The sequence below is a fragment of the Phoenix dactylifera genome, chromosome 3, assembly GCF_009389715.1.
Source record: "Phoenix dactylifera cultivar Barhee BC4 chromosome 3, palm_55x_up_171113_PBpolish2nd_filt_p, whole genome shotgun sequence".
Classification (NCBI taxonomy): domain Eukaryota; kingdom Viridiplantae; phylum Streptophyta; class Magnoliopsida; order Arecales; family Arecaceae; genus Phoenix; species Phoenix dactylifera.
In genome coordinates, this window is record NC_052394.1 from 10,370,081 (window position 1) to 10,391,155 (window position 21,075).

Here is a 21,075-nt window from a genome sequence, read left to right on the forward strand (position 1 = left end):
ATTTGTATCATGTTTTTATTCTTAGAGAAAGTGTCGAATAAAAAGTTCTGCTTTCAAAATTCTTCTATCTTCTTCTAGAGTTATCTTCTAAGATATTCGAGTTGAGTGGGTTGAAAAAAATCTTCCTTCTTCTTGATCGAATCACCACCCCAACTTCCGGCTTATATCTAACTCTAAAGGCTGACTCCCCTTCAAAAGTTTGATGTAATACCCCTGGCTTCTATATTTCTATACTGTCACATATTCAATATATTCTGATGGGCATTAACAGCCAGAGTCGCAGGATATCCAAAGAAATGAAAGAAACACTCCTTTTCCATCTCTCTCTCCCCTGAGAGATATAAAGAGTGGGGTAGGTCTTGGGAATATTTGGTTGAGTTCCTGTACAATAATGGCGATGGCTAAAATCAAGGCATGATGTAAATTGTTGACCAATTCCTTAGTACGCATGACATCATTCTTCCCTCTCTTTTTTTTCCCACAACTACTAGTCATCGCGAGAAAGTATTAGCCGTGCTACCCACGAGAGAGCACAGGATGAAAAAAACCTGCTAATATATTTTGGTGGTTAGTAGCATGCATCAGTGTGGCCATCCATATAGTAAATGATTAATCTTCTTTTACGACATTACCTGTTGGATCTCATCCAACGTAGCTCTCAAAATATTCTAAGCTCTTTTATCCATCTGTTTGTATGGATCTTGAAATAGCTATTGTAAGATCCAATGGTGAATTTATGTGAAGAAAAATATATTCTTTTTTTGGGTGAAAGGCGACCCCTGTCCAACTTATATAGCTTCTTTTATCGACAACCGAAGAATATTGTTTCAGAAGCTTTCCAGTTGTTAGCTATTACTCAAAATATATATATTGTTATGAATCCACCGTATTTGGGTGGATGATCACTTAGCTTTCTTGAGTTTTCTCACCTCTTGGATTTTCCATCTTTTATAACCCCTAAATATGTCTCTTATTCATTGGGGATGTCTATATTCATCGACTTTTTCATCTTCTCTTGTTCTTTGGATGTCTTGTCATTATGACTAGGGCTGCAAATGGGTCGGGTCGATCTGTAACCCGACCTAATCCGACCTGCATAAAACCCGATCCGATCCGAATCTTAGGATCAGTGGGGCCGAGTCGGATACTAAATTTGGACCAGTTCTATTTTTCGGGTCGGGTCGAGTGCACCTAATTTTGATCTGGACCTGGACCTGACCCAACCTATTTTTTGGGTCAGTTTTTTACTATTATATAGTGAAACTTTGAATATAAAAATACATAGACTCGAATCCGACTCGGATCCAATCCGACCCGAATGACCTGTCAAATCAAAATTTGTAGGCATGGACCCAACCCAACTCGATTTTCAACCGGATCGGATCCGGATCCAAAATTAAGACCCAAACAAGAAACCGGATCAAATCGGGGTCACTCAGGACCCGACCTATTTGCAGCCCTAATTATAACTATCCTATCTCCTCACTATAACCCTAAGCCTATAAAAAAGTACTTTGAGGAGGATGAAATGTACGCAAGTGAAAAGGAAAAGAAAATCATAAGGAAGAAATGAAAAATACTACCAGTTCCTGAAGAACTGATATTAATTACTGAAGAATTAATTTTTTACAATTTCTGCGTCTTACTTATTTGATTATCTCTAACCTTTTTATCTTTTATTTTACAATATATATATATATTCCATATACAAGCAAATCATATTTTTTATCTTTTGCCAATATATTTTGTGATAAGGAATGAAAAGGAAATCATATTTCACGAAGCAGCTCTGCAGCTAATATTTGAATTTATAAAACAGTCCCCAATTGGATGGGAGTTAGCGGAAGAGGTTAAGAAAAAAAAAAAAAAAAGACTTCTATTTGCATTGACGCAGCGGACAAATCCCGTTCCCACGCTTCCGCAATCGCCGAGATCCTCGTGGATCCCACCTCCAGCTTACCTCGAACCTTCCTCTCTCTCCCCAAAATACCCCTACCCGTCACCACCTGCTAAAAAACCTGGTGCTTCACCGTCTTTACTGGGCGTTGCCGGTCATACTCGTAGTATCCGCCACTAGCCCCACCTTGCCGCCATTGATTCCTATAAATTCATCGCTCGCCGCCTCTAAGAGAGTCGAAGAGAGATCCGTGATGGGCGATAGCGAAGTAGAGGAGCGAAGCGCCGAGCAGTTGGTCCCCGCCGACGCCGCCCGGGATGACTCGCCGCCGGCGTTCTCCTCCGGAAAGGAGCTCCGCCGCTACGACTCCCTCGACCTCGAGGCCGGCTCCGTCTCCTCCTCCCACCCCCACCACTTCTCCAAGGTCCCTCTCTCCGATCCCCAAATTCTTTAAAATCGAAAAAAAATATTTATGGACCGTGTGATGCGAGATGAGCGGTGGGTGATTGTGATTGTGATTGCGATTGCGATTGCGATGATGGCAGGGGACGAATAAGGACTGGGGAACGGTGATGAGGCTGGCGTTTCAGAGCGTGGGGATCGTGTACGGGGACATCGGGACGTCTCCGCTGTACGTGTATGCGAGCACGTTTACGGGGGGAATACGGCATGAGGACGATATCCTAGGCGTTCTCTCCCTCATCTTCTATACCATCACCCTCATCACCTTGGTCAAGTACGTCTTCATCGTCCTCCGTGCCAACGATAACGGCGACGGTGAGAACCCTCTCTCGGCGGCTCGTCCTCCTCGTCCTCCTCGCCCTTCCCTCGTGTTTTGTTTGATATCGTTAATGATAATTATTGTGGTAATTATAATACTTTATAACTTTACCACCAAACACAATCTTATAAAATCTCAACTTGTAAAATTTAAACGTTTAAAATCTATATAAGAAGATTAAAACTATAATTTCTTAATTTGAAATCTCCGACGCAGCCGATGCTGGTTTCTTAAACCTTCCAAACATGGAAGGTAGAACTGTCAAAGTTGTATCATCTGTCATATTAGCGGTTATTCAATAAAAACTTCAATCTTTGGCAAGACGATATTTTTTTTTGGAAACATAAAAGTTTAAACTTTATTATTAAAAAAATGTGCATACATAGTGCTGATTAATGCACACTTCTAAATGAATATTTTCTTTTGAAAGGTAACTCGTTTTTAGCCCAAAAAAGAAAGAAAGGGAGAAAGAAAGGAAACTGATACTAGATTTTGTTACAAGATTTCCAGGAACATGTTTTTGGTAAAATATAATAATCTTATCATAAACATTGAAATATTTATGTAATGTTATATTTTCTGTTATAAGATGTTAAGTGATACTTAAAATGTAAAAAGTTTTTGAACATTTTTCTGGTCACTTAAGTCCAGCATGACGGTATGATTTTCCATAATGGATTTATGAAATGCCCACTGCCTAGTCATAGTAGTGTTATTGAATCCATAATCAACATAGCTGTTATTGTAATTTAAGATATTTGTTAAGTATTTTTCCTCTTTTTTAGCTATAATTTGTATGCATTTTAGCCATAGCCTTATATAAGAAGCTAATTATTGAAATATTTAAACATTGGGCCTTTATAGGAGGCACCTTCGCACTCTATTCGTTGATCTGTCGATATGCAAAGGTGGGGTTGTTACCAAGTCAGCAACCAGAAGATGGAGAGGTGTCCAATTATAAGCTAGATCTGCCCAGCAACAAACGCCATCAGCGTGCCTCTAAGATAAAAGCGGTACTCGAGAACAGTCCGTTCGCCAAATATTTTCTCTTGGTGGCAACCATGCTTGGGACTTCTATGGTCATTGGGGACGGAGTCCTCACTCCCTGCATCTCAGGTACTAATTTAGATTATTTTAGAGCTTTTTGCATGAATATCTTTCTAAATATTAAATTTTGCATGGATACCTTTCCAAAATCAATATTTGTATGTATACTCTCATAAAATACTTATTTTACTGTTCTATCTTTCTTTTTTTATCTTTATTTTTGCATATGTACCCATGCCATCTAATGTTGTTAAAAAATTATAGTCATATTCTTAATGGGTAGATGTGTAAAAAAAAATATTTATAAAAAGATTACGATTGAGGATAAAAAAGTAATTTCAAAATTTTATTTTATATTTAATAAAAATAAATATGATTTTTATTAACCGTATTAGAAGAACCATTATATTAGGGCATTTGCGAAAAAAAAGTATTTTATGAGGATATAGAATAAATATAAATTTGAAGAAGATATTTATGCAAATTTAAATTTTTAGAAAGGTATTTATGCAAAAAAAATCTATTATTTTAACTTTCAACTTTTAATTTGATTGCCATTTTTAACGGACAGAGTTCTTTGATAAAAAGAAGAATTTACTTCCTATCTTCAATTTTGGCGGCCATTTTACTTCTGCTTTTGGCTTGTATAGAATACAACATAATCATTAACGGCAGTCAAATGAAGTGTCGGGGAATCAAACTTTCATTGGTTTTATATGAGCAAAAGTCGTTGCAAGCTATTGGTCATGCATATGGACTTCCAGTTTGGTAGTACTAGTGTGTGTGCGCATAACATCTATATATATATATATATAGATGTTATGCATGACAATTTTTTTTGTATCATTTTAAAAATAAATAAATATATGGTAAACAATCCACAAGCTGTTGGAGACCTCAGTTTTGTCATCCCAAGTGTTGGAATTTAATAAGTTTATCTATATTTGTATAGAAAAAGTTTACCTATAACCATTAGATTGAAATTTATAAAGAGCTATACACACAGAAATATAACATGCAGTCCATAGGAGTTGGTAACGTGCAAATGAGTTGGTCCGGGGTTATTGGACTGCCGCCTTCTTGGCTTATTTCCAAGACAAATCTTAATTCAAAACTTTTTGCCGAGGGAATATTCCGGATCTTTTGCCGTTGTGGTAACGTCTTCTATTTTTTTTCTTAAACCTTTGAAAACTTTAGCATATGTAATTTTTAAAGCTATTATTGCTTAACTCATTAATTTCGACTTTTCTGACAGTTTTATCTGCGGTAGGCGGGATAAAGGAGGCTACAGACGCCATGACCGAAGGTAACAGCGAAACCTTGCATGTCTTTTGTCATTCAAAGGTTCACGCGTGTTGCTTTGGTGGATTTCTCTCTTTTTGACTTTGACCACAGCAAACATAGACACGTAGACCGCTAACGCTAGTGATGTTCCATCTGTTGACTTCCCGGACCATAAAAAGCCATGGCGTTCTTCTCGCCGTTCGAGAAGAACGGTACGCATATCACATTCATTTCCCATTAAAAGTCTTCATGCGTACTTAATAGTCTGTGGAAGTGCTCATAAATCCATGTTCTCTCTCTTTGATCTTTCCATCGCCAGCTAACTTGTTTTTTCGTTTTTGGCCGACAAGAACGTACCTGCCTGTTTTTTTTATTGCACCTCATTGGTAGTATAACAATCAAAATATCTACTGGTTATTATTATAAAATAAAAATAAAAAAATCACTATATTATTACTGAATAGTTCTTAATCTAGTTTACTAATTTCCTGTTTGTTGTTTAAACCACATGCTAATCCCTCTGATGGGTAGGCCCAACCTGTATCTAATGGGGATCCACATCCACAAGAGACAGGAGCTTGTGGTTCCTTTGGTGCCTGGCATTTGCTACCAAGACACGCATGCACGCACGCACGCCTATATCCGCTGTAGGCCCAGTTTCTGTAAAGCATTATTTAATTGAAATAACTCTTTCCCTTCTGTTTCTGGTTTGATAATGGTCTATAATAGTTTAATGATGTTCTATGACAAAACTAGAGACGCCCCTTTATGTTGATAGAGGTGCATGGTTCAAATTTCATTCGATGCTTATCGACCACTTACAATGCACCAAGATGCATGAGATATATGCAATTCTATTGCAACTTTACCGAGATCCACTTAATTGCTCTTATTTATAGTTGTAATTTGTCCTGCAGGATGTTTCAACTCATCCTCTTTGAGACTAGACTAATGAGCTCATTTGCCTTCCTATGTTCAGATAGAATCGTCCTGATATCAGTCATCATCCTGGTCTGTCTATTCCTAGTTCAGAGGTTCGGAACTGATAAGGTGGGTTACTCCTTTGCTCCCATCATCACCGTGTGGTTCCTCCTCATTGCCATCATAGGCGTCTTCAACTTCGTCAAGTATGATCCATGGGTGGTCAAGGCCATCAACCCCAAGTACATCATCGATTACTTCAAAAGAAATGGGAAAACAGCCTGGATTTCTCTAGGTGGCGTCGTTCTTTGCATCACAGGTATCGAAAGCTTATTTCAATCGAGCTCTAGTTATAAATGGGTATTGCACTTATGGTATTCTATTTGTGGACAAATATTTCCATGAAGTATTTCATTTTCATGGTTTTTTTGCTAATGATAAAATAGTATGGAAACAGGTGTGGAAGCATTATTTGCAGACGTGGGACACTTCACAGTCCGTTCTGTTCAAATAAGCATGTGTTCGGTGGCTTTCCCATCCCTTGTCTTAGCATACACTGGTCAAGCCTCCTACCTACGCAAGCATATGGAAGACGTTAGCGACACCTTCTACAAGTCAATACCTGGTAAATATCATAAATATATACTATATCAAGTCAAAATTGATCTTGATCCACAAACTAATCAAAAAATTTTCAGGTATTAAGAAATAAGTCATAACATCTACTAATTTAATTTAGAGAACTTCTATGTTTAACAAGTCAACGGTGTGATATGATGTTGGTGGTGGTATTGATTATGCTATTGATATTGTTTCTCTCTCCCATACTTACTTTCATCTAAATAAGATCAAAGTCCACAATCTCGATACTGGATACCATATTGGTACCTTATCGGTTCTGTTTGGTACTGTATGGTATGGTATGATATATTTGTACACTGAAATGGCCCTCGATATAGATTGGTGCACTTCGGTATGGATTGATACATGCCTCGGTACACCTCGATATGGGACTTGTACGATTCGAAATTAAATTTTATACCGATTTTCTTTCGGTATAGTACAGTGCACTCCATACTGGACAGTACGGAGCGATGCAGTAGATCATGAACAAGATGTATAAATATTTGTCTTAGATTCTTTGTTATTTTTATTCTTAAATATTATATTTTGGACTACAAATGTTTCATAGCCTGAATACTTTGGAACGACAACCATGTGCCTATGATTACAAAAGCTTCAAGAGTTTGCGACGTTTATTAATTTTATGGGTGGTGATCAATTTGTGTTTAGGTGGACTCTACTGGCCTATGTTTGTGGTGGCAATCCTAGCTGCTGTCATCGCCAGCCAGGCTATGATCTCCGGCACCTTCTCTATCATCCAACAATCCCTCTCACTTGGCTGCTTTCCACGTGTGAAAGTAGTCCACACCTCAGCTAAGCACGAGGGGCAGGTGTACATCCCTGAAATAAACTATATTCTCATGCTTGCATGCGTTGCAGTGACCGCCAGCTTCAAAACCACTGAAAAGATCGGCAATGCCTATGGTATAACTCATCTTCCTCTTCCAAATCATAAACATCTGCATTTATTGTTCCTTTTATTACTTATCTTTTCCATTATACAAAGAGAACTTACTCATCTCTGTTTTTCTCCTTGTTAGTGTGTTTCCAATTTTTATCCAACACATTTTATACGCATAGTAACGATGTTGATCCATTGGGGAAAAAAAGGTTTTTGAAAAATTCTTGAGATTTTCCTTGATCCCATAATTTTCTCAATTATTTCTGCTCAACAAATTAATCAAGACTTGTTTAGTTGAAAGTGTTGATGTATTATCCATGACTAATTCAAAAAACCTTTACGAAGTTTTTTTTTCTTTTCGGTAGTGGTCTTATATGTTAGTTTTTATTTGATTTTTCTGAACAATTGGTGATTTCTTTGTTTCTTTTTCTTGAATCTTTACCTCAAGCCAAATTGTCCTTAAAAACCAGACTAGTAATTTTGTTTTTCCTCAGAATTTAATAGTTAATAAACGAAGTCCTTATTGGCCTTAGAAGAATATTGATAGTACCCTCAAATAAACTTGAAATCATATCCAACTTCTTTGGTTTAATATTTAGGCATTTGATTGACTAGATTTTTACATCTTAATATCTTGATGCTGAACTCTTTTTGCTACATGACATGCAGGAATTGCTGTTGTCTTCGTCATGACCCTTACTTCAGCTCTGCTAACACTCATCATGATAATGATTTGGAAGACTCACATCATCCTCATAATTCTATACATAATTGTGATAGGATCGGTTGAGCTCGTCTACTTGAGTTCGGTGCTATACAAATTCGATCAAGGTGGTTACCTGCCATTGGCCTTCGCTGCCTTCTTAATCACAACAATGCTCGTGTGGAACTACGTCTACCGGAAAAGATACATGTATGAATTATCTCACAAGGTTCCGAGCGAGAAGGTGGAGGAGATAGTTTTGAATTCTGGTGTTCGGCGCATCCCGGGAATTGCCTTCTTCTACTCAGAGCTTGTGCAAGGGGTTCCTCCAATATTTGAGCATTATGTTGCAAATGTGCCGGCTTTGCACTCTGTTCTTGTCTTTGTTTCCATTAAGTCACTACCGATCAGCCGAGTTCCGGCGGAGGAGCGATTTTTATTCCGTCGAATGGGGTCTCATGATTGCTACGTGTTTCGGTGTGTTGCGAGGTATGGCTACAAGGATGCAAGAAGCGAACAAGAGCCCTTTGATGCAACGCTGGTGCAGAGGTTGAAGGAGTTCATGGAGGAATCATGGAAGGCAAGGATACTTGGGAATGGTAGTGATGAAGGTGCAGCAAGAGTGGTGGATGGTGGTGAGAAGAGGGAGACGGAGGAAGTATTGCTGGGTAGGGAGTTGGAACTGGTGGAGAGGGAATGGAGGCATGGAGTCGTCCATTTGTTAGGAGAGAACGAGGTGGTTGCTGCAAAGGGGGCTGGCTTGTGGAAGAGGTTTGTGATAGACTATGCTTATGGCATCTTGAAAAGAAATATAAGGCAGCAAAATGAAGTGTTTACTATTCCTAGGGGGCAGCTACTGAAGGTTGGAATGACCATCGAGCTCTAAAGAGAGGAGTTTTAGATGGAATGTTATATAACAAGTACCCACCCCCATCTCAATGTCTTTTTTCTTTTTTTCTTTTTCTTTTCTTATCAAGGTTAAGTTTTATATCGCAATCCTTGTATTTCAAATAGCAATCTTAGTGATGGTTACTTTCTTTATTGCAATATTTTCTATGTTCACTATAATTTGTAAACCAAAACAGGTAGAATCTTACCTTTTTCTTTTGTCTCAGAGAAGCCATGTAATCACTAGTTGGAGTACGTGTTGCTTATCATAACAACTTGTGATACATAGATTGTATCACAGTTCGCTGGCTAAATAGATGGTCTTTTTTAGAACTAGTGTTCTTTAACATAGGTGGAGATATATCTGAAAGCATGCCCTCAATCTAAAATTTTGATGCTGTTAATTTTAGTAGAAACAAGAAAGCTGCATTGTTGTTGTGGGAAAGGTTATCATACGAAGGTTAAACTCTCGATGTGTTGGAAGCTTTCTAGAGGATGCTCAAGTCTTTGGAAAGATGTTGTAAACTATATTTTTGCTTTCTGGAATAGAGTCCAGCTCCAAATTGGAAATGGTTATGTGATGTGTCCCTCCATTTGGAAATGGTTATGTGATGTATTCCCCTCTCTCTATGCATGTAGCTCAAGTAAGAATGGTATAGTGGCAGATTTTTTTCAATTTGAGAACTATTTTTTGGAGAATCATGTTACCATCTCGCATGATGGTGTAGATCAAATCCCAACACAATCACCTCTCAGCTTTACTTGCCCTAGTCACTCTTAATAGAGAGGAGGGTCAGATTGTATGGCAGTTAAGTAGCAAGGGGAGTTTCACAACTGCCTCCTTATGGTGGTTTCTCAACATTAGGGGGATCAAGTATGGTTTGCTTCTCCACTTTGGGGTCTTTGTCTGCCACTGAAATTAAAATGCCTTCTTTGGCCATGCTGAAAGAAAAAGTTAAACACTCTGATGCTCTTTGTAGGAAGCTTAAGAAAAATCTTGGTGGATGCATCTTATATCAACAATCCTCTGAAATGGTGAACCATCTCTTTGTTGATTGTGTTGTCTTCACCTTATTATGGAAAACAGTCTGCTCTCTGCTTAGTATTCTATACTCTCACTCTTCATTTGAAGGTTTATGCTTGATCGGAGAAGAAGGAATTTTGAGAAACCTACTCAGCCGTTTACCATCATCATGTTAATTTCAGCTATGGCTTGACCAACTTGGAAAAAACTGAATGCCTGAATCTATTCGAACAAATAATCTTCTATTTAATCTATTGCAGCTGTTGGTTTTCAATTATTCAACAACTGGTCTATACTCTGTAGCAGCAAGACCTGGTCTTTTTCTGCAAATTTCTTTCATTTTTTTTCTGAATTTCAAAGAGGACTCCAACTTTCTCTCTCCTTTCCATTTAATAAGCATAGATATCTAGATATTGAGATTGGATTAATTTAGCCACATGTTATTATCTCTTGAATTGCGGGTCTATAAAGATATTAAAGAGGTAACTGTGGAGTTGCGATAAGATGAAGAGAAGAAAGCAAGAAATATTTAACTCCATGTCAAACCTGTATTTTGTATTTGAGATTATTTAAGAATTTAAATTTTTTATTCAGTGATATATTTCAAATATTTTAACTTGTAATATTTTGGGCAAAAACATATAAAAAATTCAAACGGTGATATTTTGAGAGATGAACGCAAGGGGTTTGAGTTTTTTGACCTATGAATTTGTTTAGCAAGGATATCCTAAAAATAGCTAAAAATCTCAAAAGAAAATTTTTAAATGAGGACATTTGAATAATGAAAGTCTTCATATAATTATTTTCATGCTATATAATTTTTAAGATTCTGGCTACTCTTATAAAAGAATCATTACAGCTACTCTTGTTTATTTATTTATTTATGGGAGAAAAAAGAAAAACCTACTTAATACCATAATAAGCTATATCCAAGCATTTGAACGATGCACCACCTGCGAGTCAAATCCAAAATGTTTGCTTGGTGAAGGCAACGCATCAAAGCATGCATGATAAAACCAAAAACTAGGTCGATATATGCACCCATTCCTTCAATGTCATATTAGTATCATTCTCCAAATTATAAGAAAACTCTGAAATATTGACTCTCTAAATCATTCTCAAGGAACCAATTTGATTAAATGTGATACATTTTTTTGGATAAAGATTGATAGATTACTAATCTTCTTAATTTACTTTTTTGGTCATTATTTTGTTTTGATCATTAACCTGTTGTTCCTCAAAGGGCCATTTATGTGCCCAAAACTAGTCCAAGTTATGTGAGAGCCTACTCACCTTCCACCAACTTTCCTGCCATTACGGTTTTCCTTGTTTCACTCGAACTATATCACCAACAGGTCGCAATCTCAACCGTGGATCACCGGTGGGCCCCACCATCCAAATTTTTATATATAAAGGGTCGATCACCGGAAGGGGAGGCCAAACGAATTACTACACCTAAAGCCACTCCCGCTCTCCTGTTCCCCTCGGAAAGGAGGGTTTCGAGGAGAGAGAGAGAGAGAGAGAGAGAGAGAGAGAGAGAGAGGTATAAAAGATTAAAAATCCTAGCCCCCGTTCTCAGAAATTTTCCCCTCTTCTATTCTTGAACTAAAAGATCGTAAAATGACTAGAATAATAGATCGAATGCTAGCTTTCTACCATGCGCCGCTCTGATATAATTTTCTTGTGTGTTAGTTCGTTGATTAATCGTCATATGCTTAGTTCCAGATGCCTGCTTCCTTTTTTTCGTAATTCTACTCGAGAATTAGGGTTTTTTTCTTTCTTTTTTGTTGCTATGATCACTCTGTTGAGATGTTAGTTGTGATTTTTTTTTAATCATTTTTTCGTTCACTTTTTGAATCTTGGACGTTGGGATAGGGGTTGTTCCAGATTTTTGAATCTTGATTATTGTAAGGTATGTAGATAAAGATGTGTTTTTTGGGCAATGCAGCATGGTTAAGGGTTTTCCATGGTAATCTTTATGGATAAACCATTGGGTCTCTTGGAATCTGATCCTGACCCACTGCTTTTTGTTTATAAGATTTTGTGTATTAAGTCTTTTGATAGCTTTTTTACTTATATCTTTTTTGAAAAAAAATACTATGACTTGTTGTGAAGTTTGAGGTGTTGCAAGATGAGCATCAGGAAGATTGCGTTTGAGGAAGGATGGCAGCACCTGGAAGAGGGGATTGCGAAGCTCACGAAGATATTGGAGGGACATGATAGCAGAAGCATACTAACAGCATCTGAAGTTATACATTTTTATGAGTATATTGTCTTCCCTTAAAGAAATTAGCTTTTTTTTTCTTTTATGGTTTGAAGTTTTTGATTGTAAGATAGACAAGAAGTGCAACTAATCATGTAAAACATATGACACCTTCTCCAGTTGTGTCTACATGCTGTGCGTGCAGAGGCCCGAACCCTGCCAAGAAGTTTATTGTAGGTTCAAGATGTCATTGGACCGAGCTATCTCATCGTTGGTAAGATTGAATTTAATGTTTATTCATATGCTTAGTATGAGATGTGATGTAAGGTGAAAGGTGCACTTGGGGTTCTTAGATTTTCCAAGGTAGATTTCAGTTTATTCATTGCATTTTGTGGTTACAGATGAAATCAACATGGCAGATTGCTAGGCTTTATACTTGCCATATTTGATAATCCCAGTTTTCTTTCTATTCCTCTTTCTTATCTGTTTAACTCAAAATATAAGTTTAGTAGATTGTTGAAGGGAAAACATATAAAGGAACTTAGTTTAAAGCCACAAAATTAATAATTACTTTAGGACGTGCACTTTGGAACGACTGTTCAAATATATGATGTGTCTAGGGTTTTTATCTCATGCTGAAAAGTTGGTAGCATTTATTGTTTCTTGTTGAAACTTGTTTAGAGGCATTAAATAGAACCTATTTGTATAAGTTTTAGTTATGATTTCTGCTTTAACATACAATAGGTTTTGCTTTTGGCTTACATTACTAAGCCAAGCTCAGGGTGGGAGTGGTTGACCTAAACCTAGCCCAAAAGGAACTGTGGTCCATCATGACTTACCACAGTTAATATTCGTCTTCTTCTATAGTACCATACGATAAAATATAGGCTCATATTATATGCATTATCTAATTCAGTTTATAAATAGTCATCTTGCCCTGGTTTATGCTAGTTGACCGATGGGATGCCTTACATTTTCCAATTTTCACTGGCATAATGCTTATTCATGGCACTTGTTGTTAACCTCTATATTATTTCAAAATGCAAGCCTTTCTTTAATTGGCCTAGCATCTCAAAGCTAATTTCTGGGTTGCAGCTCATGTTATTCAACTTGTGTATCTAATTTTAAATCTTCTAGATAACTGTATCAACCATCAAGTCATCAAATTTTGTGTCTCATTTTGTTATGCACACTTTTTGTGTTATGAGCAATTTTAACAAAATCCATATGGTAATACGGGATACAAATTGGAAACTTTCTTTTAAGACATTCCAATGAAAAGTATAGGCAGGATTTCAGGCATGATAGTTGCATCAAGAATTGAACTAATGCTATGTGGTTTAAGTACGTTTATGTGCTCAACTAGTTTTGCTTTCACCATGTTGTTGACAATTATTTCCTATAGAAATGTTAGTCAGAATATTACAAGCACATAATAGGAGAAAAATTGTGGACCACTTGACAAAATCACTAGAGTGATCTTTAAAATATGTTTTATGGAGACTGAAGATAGTTTTCTGAAGATAATATGACAGATATAGAACAACATGGTCTCTTTGTTGACAATTGTTTCCTATAGAAATGTTAGTCAGAATATTACAGGCACATAATAGGAGAAAAATTGTGGACCACTTGACAAAATCACTAGAGTGATCTTTAAAATATGTTTTATGGAGACTGAAGATAGTTTTCTGAAGATAATATGACAGATATAGAACAACATGGTCTCTTTGTTGACAATTGTTTCCTATAGAAATGTTAGTCAGAATATTACAGGCACATAATAGGAGAAAAATTGTGGACCACTTGACAAAATCACTAGAGTGATCTTTAAAATATGTTTTATGGAGACTGAAGATAGTTTTCTGAAGATAATATGACAGATATAGAACAACATGGTCTCTTTGTTGACAATTGTTTCCTATAGAAATGTTAGTCAGAATATTACAAGCACATAATAGGAGAAAAATTGTCGACCACTTGTCAAAATCACTAGAGTGATCTTTAAAATATGTTTTATGGAGACTGAAGATAGTTTTCTGAAGATAATATGACAGATATAGAATAACATGTTCTCTTAAAGCCATCTGACTTGAGTTCAGTCTTGTATATCCCCTTGATATTTTAATCTGTCAAGTTTTGATGTGGAGGAGGGATTTAATTTCTTGGTGTGCATTCATATCTCTCTCTCCCTTTTTTTTTTTTCTTTTGCATAACGATGCAGAGTAATATTTAATGATAGAGCAATAACTGGAAGAAGAATATGGGAGAGTTGGGGTAAATACCGAAAACCTAGATCTTTCAGAAAAATAAAAAGGGTATTAAGAAAATACTGAAAGGACATGAAGTCATGCCTCCTTTTCAATACAAAAATTTGATGGCAGTTTAGCTGGCTTCATTGGGGTCCACATAAAATGACCAAAACAACCCTCTATATCTATCTAGTACTTTTCAATGCTATTCCGCATTTTGGACTAATCCTAGTCCAGCTATGTTCTGGAAGATCTTAACAGATCTGCAAAACAAGTACACAGATCTTACAACTGAACGATTAAAATAGACATCTAATAAGTAAACACAGCACAATTCTTGAAAATATCTTGTCTGTCTGTATAGTTCATCCAAAATGTTTCAAACTTGTAAAATAAGCAAAACAGGACTGCTTATTCAAATTCATGCTGTATTTGGATCTAACTTTGGTAATTAGGCTGTTGGTATAATGATTGATTGATATGAGGAAGTAAATGTTCCGGCCTCTTGAGATCTACTGTCACGCCCCGAGCCCCAGGCGCGGCAGACGCCACACGCCCGCACGGCGGGCCGCACAGGCGTGCAAGGCATCGGATCATATCAAAGCAAATACAGATGTTCAAAACTGACATAATTATTTAAATTTATTCAAAAGCAGTCTTACAAAATTTCAAATAACATATGCTGACGTAAGTCAAATACTCTAATCAATCTAACTAAAGGACCAATAACTGATGGAATCATCGGAACATCTAACACACTCCCAATTCCCGTGCGATCAAGCCTCTGGATCTGAAAAACAGAGAAAATAAAAATAATGAGCTACACTAGCCCAGTAAGCAACAAAATATCCCAAAGTGGGGTCGGAGCATATCAGGTCAAAATACAGGATAATGACTGGAATAAATAACATCGTTTTACTATTTTCAAAACTTATTATCATTTTTTCCAAAAACTCTGATGCCAGAATCTCAACATAATAAGTTTCGGCCACGTAACCCAGTGGCATGGGTCGCACAATGTGCCAAATCCACTATATTTATCCACCGATGGCAGCCGGTGTTGCACAAAAGTGCCAAATCCATTATATTTACCCACCGATGGCAGTCGGTGTCGCACAAAAGTGCCAAATCCACTATATTTACCCACCGATGGCAGCCGGTGTCCAGAAACCACTATTCTAATCACCGGTGGCGCGGTGTCGAAACCGATTCCTCACAGATTACAAGTCGACAGGTCCAACGTATAATCCCCATTGGCGGGGCCAGAACAGAACAGAACAGATCATAGCCATGCTGAGAATACATATATATATATATATATAAAAACAGATTTCATAAATTTTTCAGTCATAGTTTACGGATTTCAGAGCATAATTTTCAAATGAAATTTAACATGCCAGACCCATTTTACTAAATACAAAACATATTTCAGAATTTAATCTATTAATAATTATTTATCAAATAATTTTGAAAATGCACTTTAAAGCATTAAGTTACTTACCTCTTCTCGCTTAATCCCTACTTCAGATAGGCGGATCAGGTTCACCTGTTTAAATTTAATTAATTCCTTGTTAATTTCAGAACTAAGCAAAACCCAAAAATAATACTATTGGACATGGCCCAACAGGGCCCAGAGTTGGCCCATAATGGACATGGCCCGATAGGGCCCATATCGGACATGGTCCAATGGGCCCGCATAGACCCAGCTAAATAGGGCCCCCAAGGTTGGCTTCTAATTGGTTCATTTATGCAACACAATTCATTGGAGGGACTAATACTTAATTACAGGGTACTGTTCTATAATAAAACTTTAGTGGAGGGACCAATCAAATATATTTGGGGAGCCTTATGTAATAATCTTTCTTATAGGGATCAAACATAAATTACAGAATACCCTTTTGTGAAATAATATACTGTCAAAGGCTTATCTGCAAAATTTCATTTATTGGCCAAATGGATTCGGATTTCGGGTTCTGGGTTTCAAGTTTCGGATTTCGGGTCTGAACTGGGTTTCGGATTTCGGATTCTGGGTTTCAGGTTTCGAGTTTTGGGTTTCGGGTTTTGGGTTCGGGTTTCGGGTTCGGGTTCGGGTTTCGAGTTTAGGTTCGGAACGGTTTCGGATGTGGACTGAGTTTCATATTTGGACTGGGCCCACAAAAGGGTACGACCCAAATAGGGCCCGAACTAGGCTGAACTGGGCCCACAAAAGATTATAGCCCATCTGGGCCCAACACTATTGAACTGGGCCCAAGTTGGGCCAACAGTGAACCAGGCCCAAGTTGGCCCAGTTCGGCCCACGATGGGCCTTCATCTTCCCCAAACTCCCCATGGACAGGGGAGATGGATACCAAGAGAAGGGAGAGGGGAGAGGGGAGAGGGCTGGCTGGGTGGCCGGAGGCCACCCCTCGGTCGACGGCCAGCCGGCCGCCATGGCGGCCGGCGACTGTCGCCGTGGTCGACGGGAAGGAGAAGCAACCGAGATCATCTCGGTTGCTTGGGTTGAAACAGAGGAGACCAAAACCCATGAAAGCAAGGAGGGAGGCTTACCGGCGGTGGCAGAGGTAGTGGGAGGAAGATCTCGGCCGCCGGTGCTCGATTCGGTGGTCAAGCGGCGGTGGCGGCGCTCGAAATCTAGAGGATGAATCTCGGAACAGGTGGTGGCCGCGAGGGAGTCCGGGCGGCGCTCGGTCGGGAAAAGGACGCCGGTCACCAAGGAGAGGAGGAGGAGCGAAGGGGGGAAGAGGAGGAGGAGGAGGAGGAGGATGCCGAGGAGAGGAAGGCTTGGGGGTTTTTTTATCACCCCTCGCGGCGACTCTCCGCCGCGTGAATCGCGGCGGCCGAGAGGATTCCGCGGCCGGGATTGGCCGCGGATCGGTCGGAGGGAGGGCGCCGCGGGATCCCCGCGACGCCCTTGCCTGGTTTGTCTCCGGAAGAACCTGAGAGAATCGCAATCGCGATCCTCTGTTCCGGCCTTCCTAGAATGGGGACGGGGCTGAAGTCGACTGGGGCTGCCGACTTCAGCCCCATATCTCACATCTACAATCTTATAATTATGTCCTGCTGATATGATCTACAATCTTGAGATCCTATGTAAGAAAACTCATCTTACATAATCAGCATGCTGTGCTTGTGATCCTTTGTCTACTTTCTCTTTCTGCAGAATTGGCCATGATGAAAACTTATGTTTGCTTGCTGCACAGCTCTGAAGTAAATCTTCTGGCCTTTAAAAATTTTAAAACTATATTAAATAAGCATGTTTATCCATTTCTTCATATACATACCATCCTTTAAATTGAGGTTTCGCAATACCGATTACGGTAATTGTACTGGCACCATGTTGGTACAGTATCGGTACGGATCAATTCAGCATATCTATACTTGGCACGCCCCCCATATCAAGTATTGGTTTGGTACCTGTATAGTACGGTATGCCCGGTATGGAACAATATGTGCCAGTACGGTGAACCTTGCTTTAAACTTCCATTTTCAACCTTCTCTACTTAGGTTGTACAAAAATTTAAATCATTGCAGTTGGTGTCTTCTTAACTCTCTCTTTGAGATTTGGATCTTCATACCTTAAGAACAATCTTTGATATTATTTAAGGATAAGCATGGAATGCTTCAACTTCTAGGGGGGAGGCCATCTTTGTTTTTATGTTTAGAAATACCTAGGAAAAGTAAATTTCCAACTTACCCCTTAAGTATGTCTCAGACTTTCAACAAATCTAATTCTTCACTATATGAAATTTCTTCATTTTCTTTAGTGATGTCATCTTGCTGATTCCATGCATTGCACGTTCTTCTCAGTTTCCCTCATTTCCTTGAAATGTTTTCTTTAACTATCATTTGAAATTGACTTCCAAGCTCTTCCTCCTTGAAACACTTGATTTGCTCTGGAACTAAAAGGTTGTCGTGTTGTCCGGCATTTTGAAGATACCAATTTTCTAGCCGCCATTACCAACAAACTTACTGTGTATAGGAGTTAGACCAATTTGCATTTCATGTTGATTCCAGCCAAAATCACCTTGCAATTTTTATTCTTCTTCATATTTCTCTCTCTATTATTTCCTCTCTTGGCATTCAGATGCTGAATATTCCTTGTGGCAGAGATTTTGCTTGTTGACTGATTGCTTTCGACAAATTTGTTTCTAGGGGATAATTGATATAGTTTGTTCTTGATATTTTGATGTTACACAGTCCTTGTTTCACAATGAGCAAATGTTGAGTCGAGAACATCATCTCGATCCATTTACATTATTAACAAGGAAATAATTTTTTTTTGCTTGCATTGTAGTTGATTGCTACAAATTTTTCATATGTTATTTCAAAACCTACAGATATCGAAAGAGTATCTCTATAACAATTGTCCAGTTGACTTTTTTTGACTTAAATTCATTTAGTTTTATGCATCACCAATCTTGAAACAATACTTTCTAGGATGGTAATCTTGTTGTTGGATTGTTCATGTAAACCACCAAGATGTAGATGCGATTTCATCAGCCAGTGTTGTTGCACTGTTGCACCATAATGTTGATGTACTTGATTCCTCTTTAATTTTTCAACTAGATTGTGTAATGATAGTCTTCTTGTTACCATTTGGCAATTTATTGTTGCCTTGGGTCCTTATTCTTGTTTAAAAGGGTTACAGGGTACTCGTGCATGCCTGCATCAAATACTCTTTATATCTCCACTAGTCTGGGTTCTAAATTTATTCTGCAATAATGTGGAAACATCCTTCCATATCTCCCTAATAGTCAGAACTTACTCCTCATTTTGGAATAGCATTATTCCAATTGGAAACATAGCTGACAACCTTTGAGTTTCAGGTCTGTTACTCTTTGCAGCTAGCTGTTAGAACAGCAGATATTGAGATGAATGCTTGCATGGCACGAGCACAACAAATCTCACGGTTCTCTTATTTTGACCTCAATTTCGTAGCAAAACATTTGAAAGCTACAAGTGAAAGCAATAATGATTACAAAATCAATTTTATGCCGGAAATTGACTGATATTTTGAAAACTAGACCTACTGTAGCACTTGACATGTTAGGTTTGCAATTTTTTATCCATCTTTTGTTGATCTTATCCACCAGTTCCTTAATTAGGCTCTTAGGATAGTTAGGATTTAGAAATAAGGAATAATTGTGCTTTTGATTGTTAGGCTAATGTTTGTTGATTGATTTGTGTGGAATTAGACTTTACTAGTTTGGATTAAGTTAGCTTATCCAATATCACTAAATTCTTAAAAGATGAAATTCCAGTCTCGTCTGAAAATGTAGAACTGTGGATGCGCTTCGGGATGGTGTTGATGTGGTCATCTGACAATGGAGGTGGAACAGGATAACTTGCTAACTGGGATGTTGTTTAATCAGTATAAGTGCGGATTGACAGGAGCATAGTAACAAATTGAAAATCTGTTATAATCTCGCTCAGGACAAAACCTTGTAATTCAGTAATATTATAAAAGATATTTTTGGAAAACATTAGATAGTAGAAAACAAGGAATAAAGAAACAGTCAAACAAAAATATCGGAAACATTCTAATGAACAGGCAAATTTATCATCTCTACTCTATCATAGAGCATTAACAGAAACCATGATATAACTGTAATTTTTGCTAAAACGTTGATAGAAGAATGATTTTTAATAGCAGAAACACCAAGTAACTGGAAAATCTTCAGTGAGTCCAAAAAATTTGTTACTAGGCCTAGGAGACTTTGCAGAAGATTTTGTTAGATATCCATAGGTTTCTTATCCATTATTTTCAATTTTTTTATCTTTCCATGATTTTATTTTTTACCCTGGCCATATACATCTTTGAGAAATTCTGGGTTCAAACCTTAAATTAACCTTGATTATGGTATTTTTCTTCCACCATTAGGTTTTGCCCTCTTTGATGGATAAAGATAATGAGGCTTTGTTGCAAGAGCTTGTTAGAATGTGGTCAAACTACCAAGTTATGGTTAGATTGCAGTCATTCATTTTTAGCTACCTTGAACGTTATTATACCACTCGGGCTGCAGTTCCTCCACTAAAGAATGTTGCTGCTAGTTGCTTCTGCAATCTGGTAATTCTTACACTTTAGGCTTGTTTTTGTTATCTATTATTGACTGTTAGATAAGGATAATGACTTTTGCATTTATTTAGTGAACTTAAATTTACTCATCTATGATCTGCATCATCTACATCATTGACTTTCAGGTCTGTCCAGCATTAAGTCGCAAAATAAGAAATGCTGTAATTTCTATGGTATGCTGCTAGCTGCATTTATGTCTCTAATTTGTGAATATAAGCTATTCCTATTTGGTTATATTGTTGAGTAATTCTTGTATTTCAGATTCGTCAAGAACGTGAAGGACAGAAGATTGATGTTGATCTATTACAAAATTTTATGGGTTTCATAATGGATGCTGGAATGGCAGTTCAAGGTTTTTATAAGGAATTTGAAAAAGGCATTTTTGAATGTACTCAGACTTATCATGCTCAAAAGGTTTCTGAATGGATCTGTGAGGACCCGTGCGGGCGTGTGTTTAGTCCCACATCGGTTATT

At 37.8% G+C, this 21,075-nt stretch overlaps 2 protein-coding genes across 2 annotated transcripts; both read left to right on the plus strand.

The window, feature by feature from the left end:
• Positions 1–2,052: 2,052 nt before the first annotated feature.
• On the plus strand, positions 2,053–9,205 carry LOC103716059 (potassium transporter 5-like). The gene is made up of 8 exons (XM_008803907.4): positions 2,053–2,321; positions 2,443–2,674; positions 3,543–3,794; positions 4,981–5,031; positions 5,989–6,249; positions 6,388–6,555; positions 7,224–7,478; positions 8,125–9,205. The coding sequence occupies exons 1-8, from the start codon at positions 2,151–2,153 to the stop codon at positions 9,042–9,044; spliced, it is 2,310 nt and encodes a 769-aa protein (XP_008802129.2). The 5' UTR covers positions 2,053–2,150; the 3' UTR covers positions 9,045–9,205.
• Positions 9,206–12,019: 2,814 nt separating this feature from the next.
• Positions 12,020–20,745, plus strand: LOC103716058 (cullin-1-like). Its single transcript, XM_039124025.1, has 2 exons — positions 12,020–12,342; positions 20,407–20,745. Exons 1-2 carry the CDS (start codon positions 12,202–12,204, stop codon positions 20,608–20,610), a joined length of 345 nt encoding a protein of 114 aa, XP_038979953.1. The 5' UTR covers positions 12,020–12,201; the 3' UTR covers positions 20,611–20,745.
• The last annotated feature ends 330 nt before the right edge of the window (positions 20,746–21,075 follow it).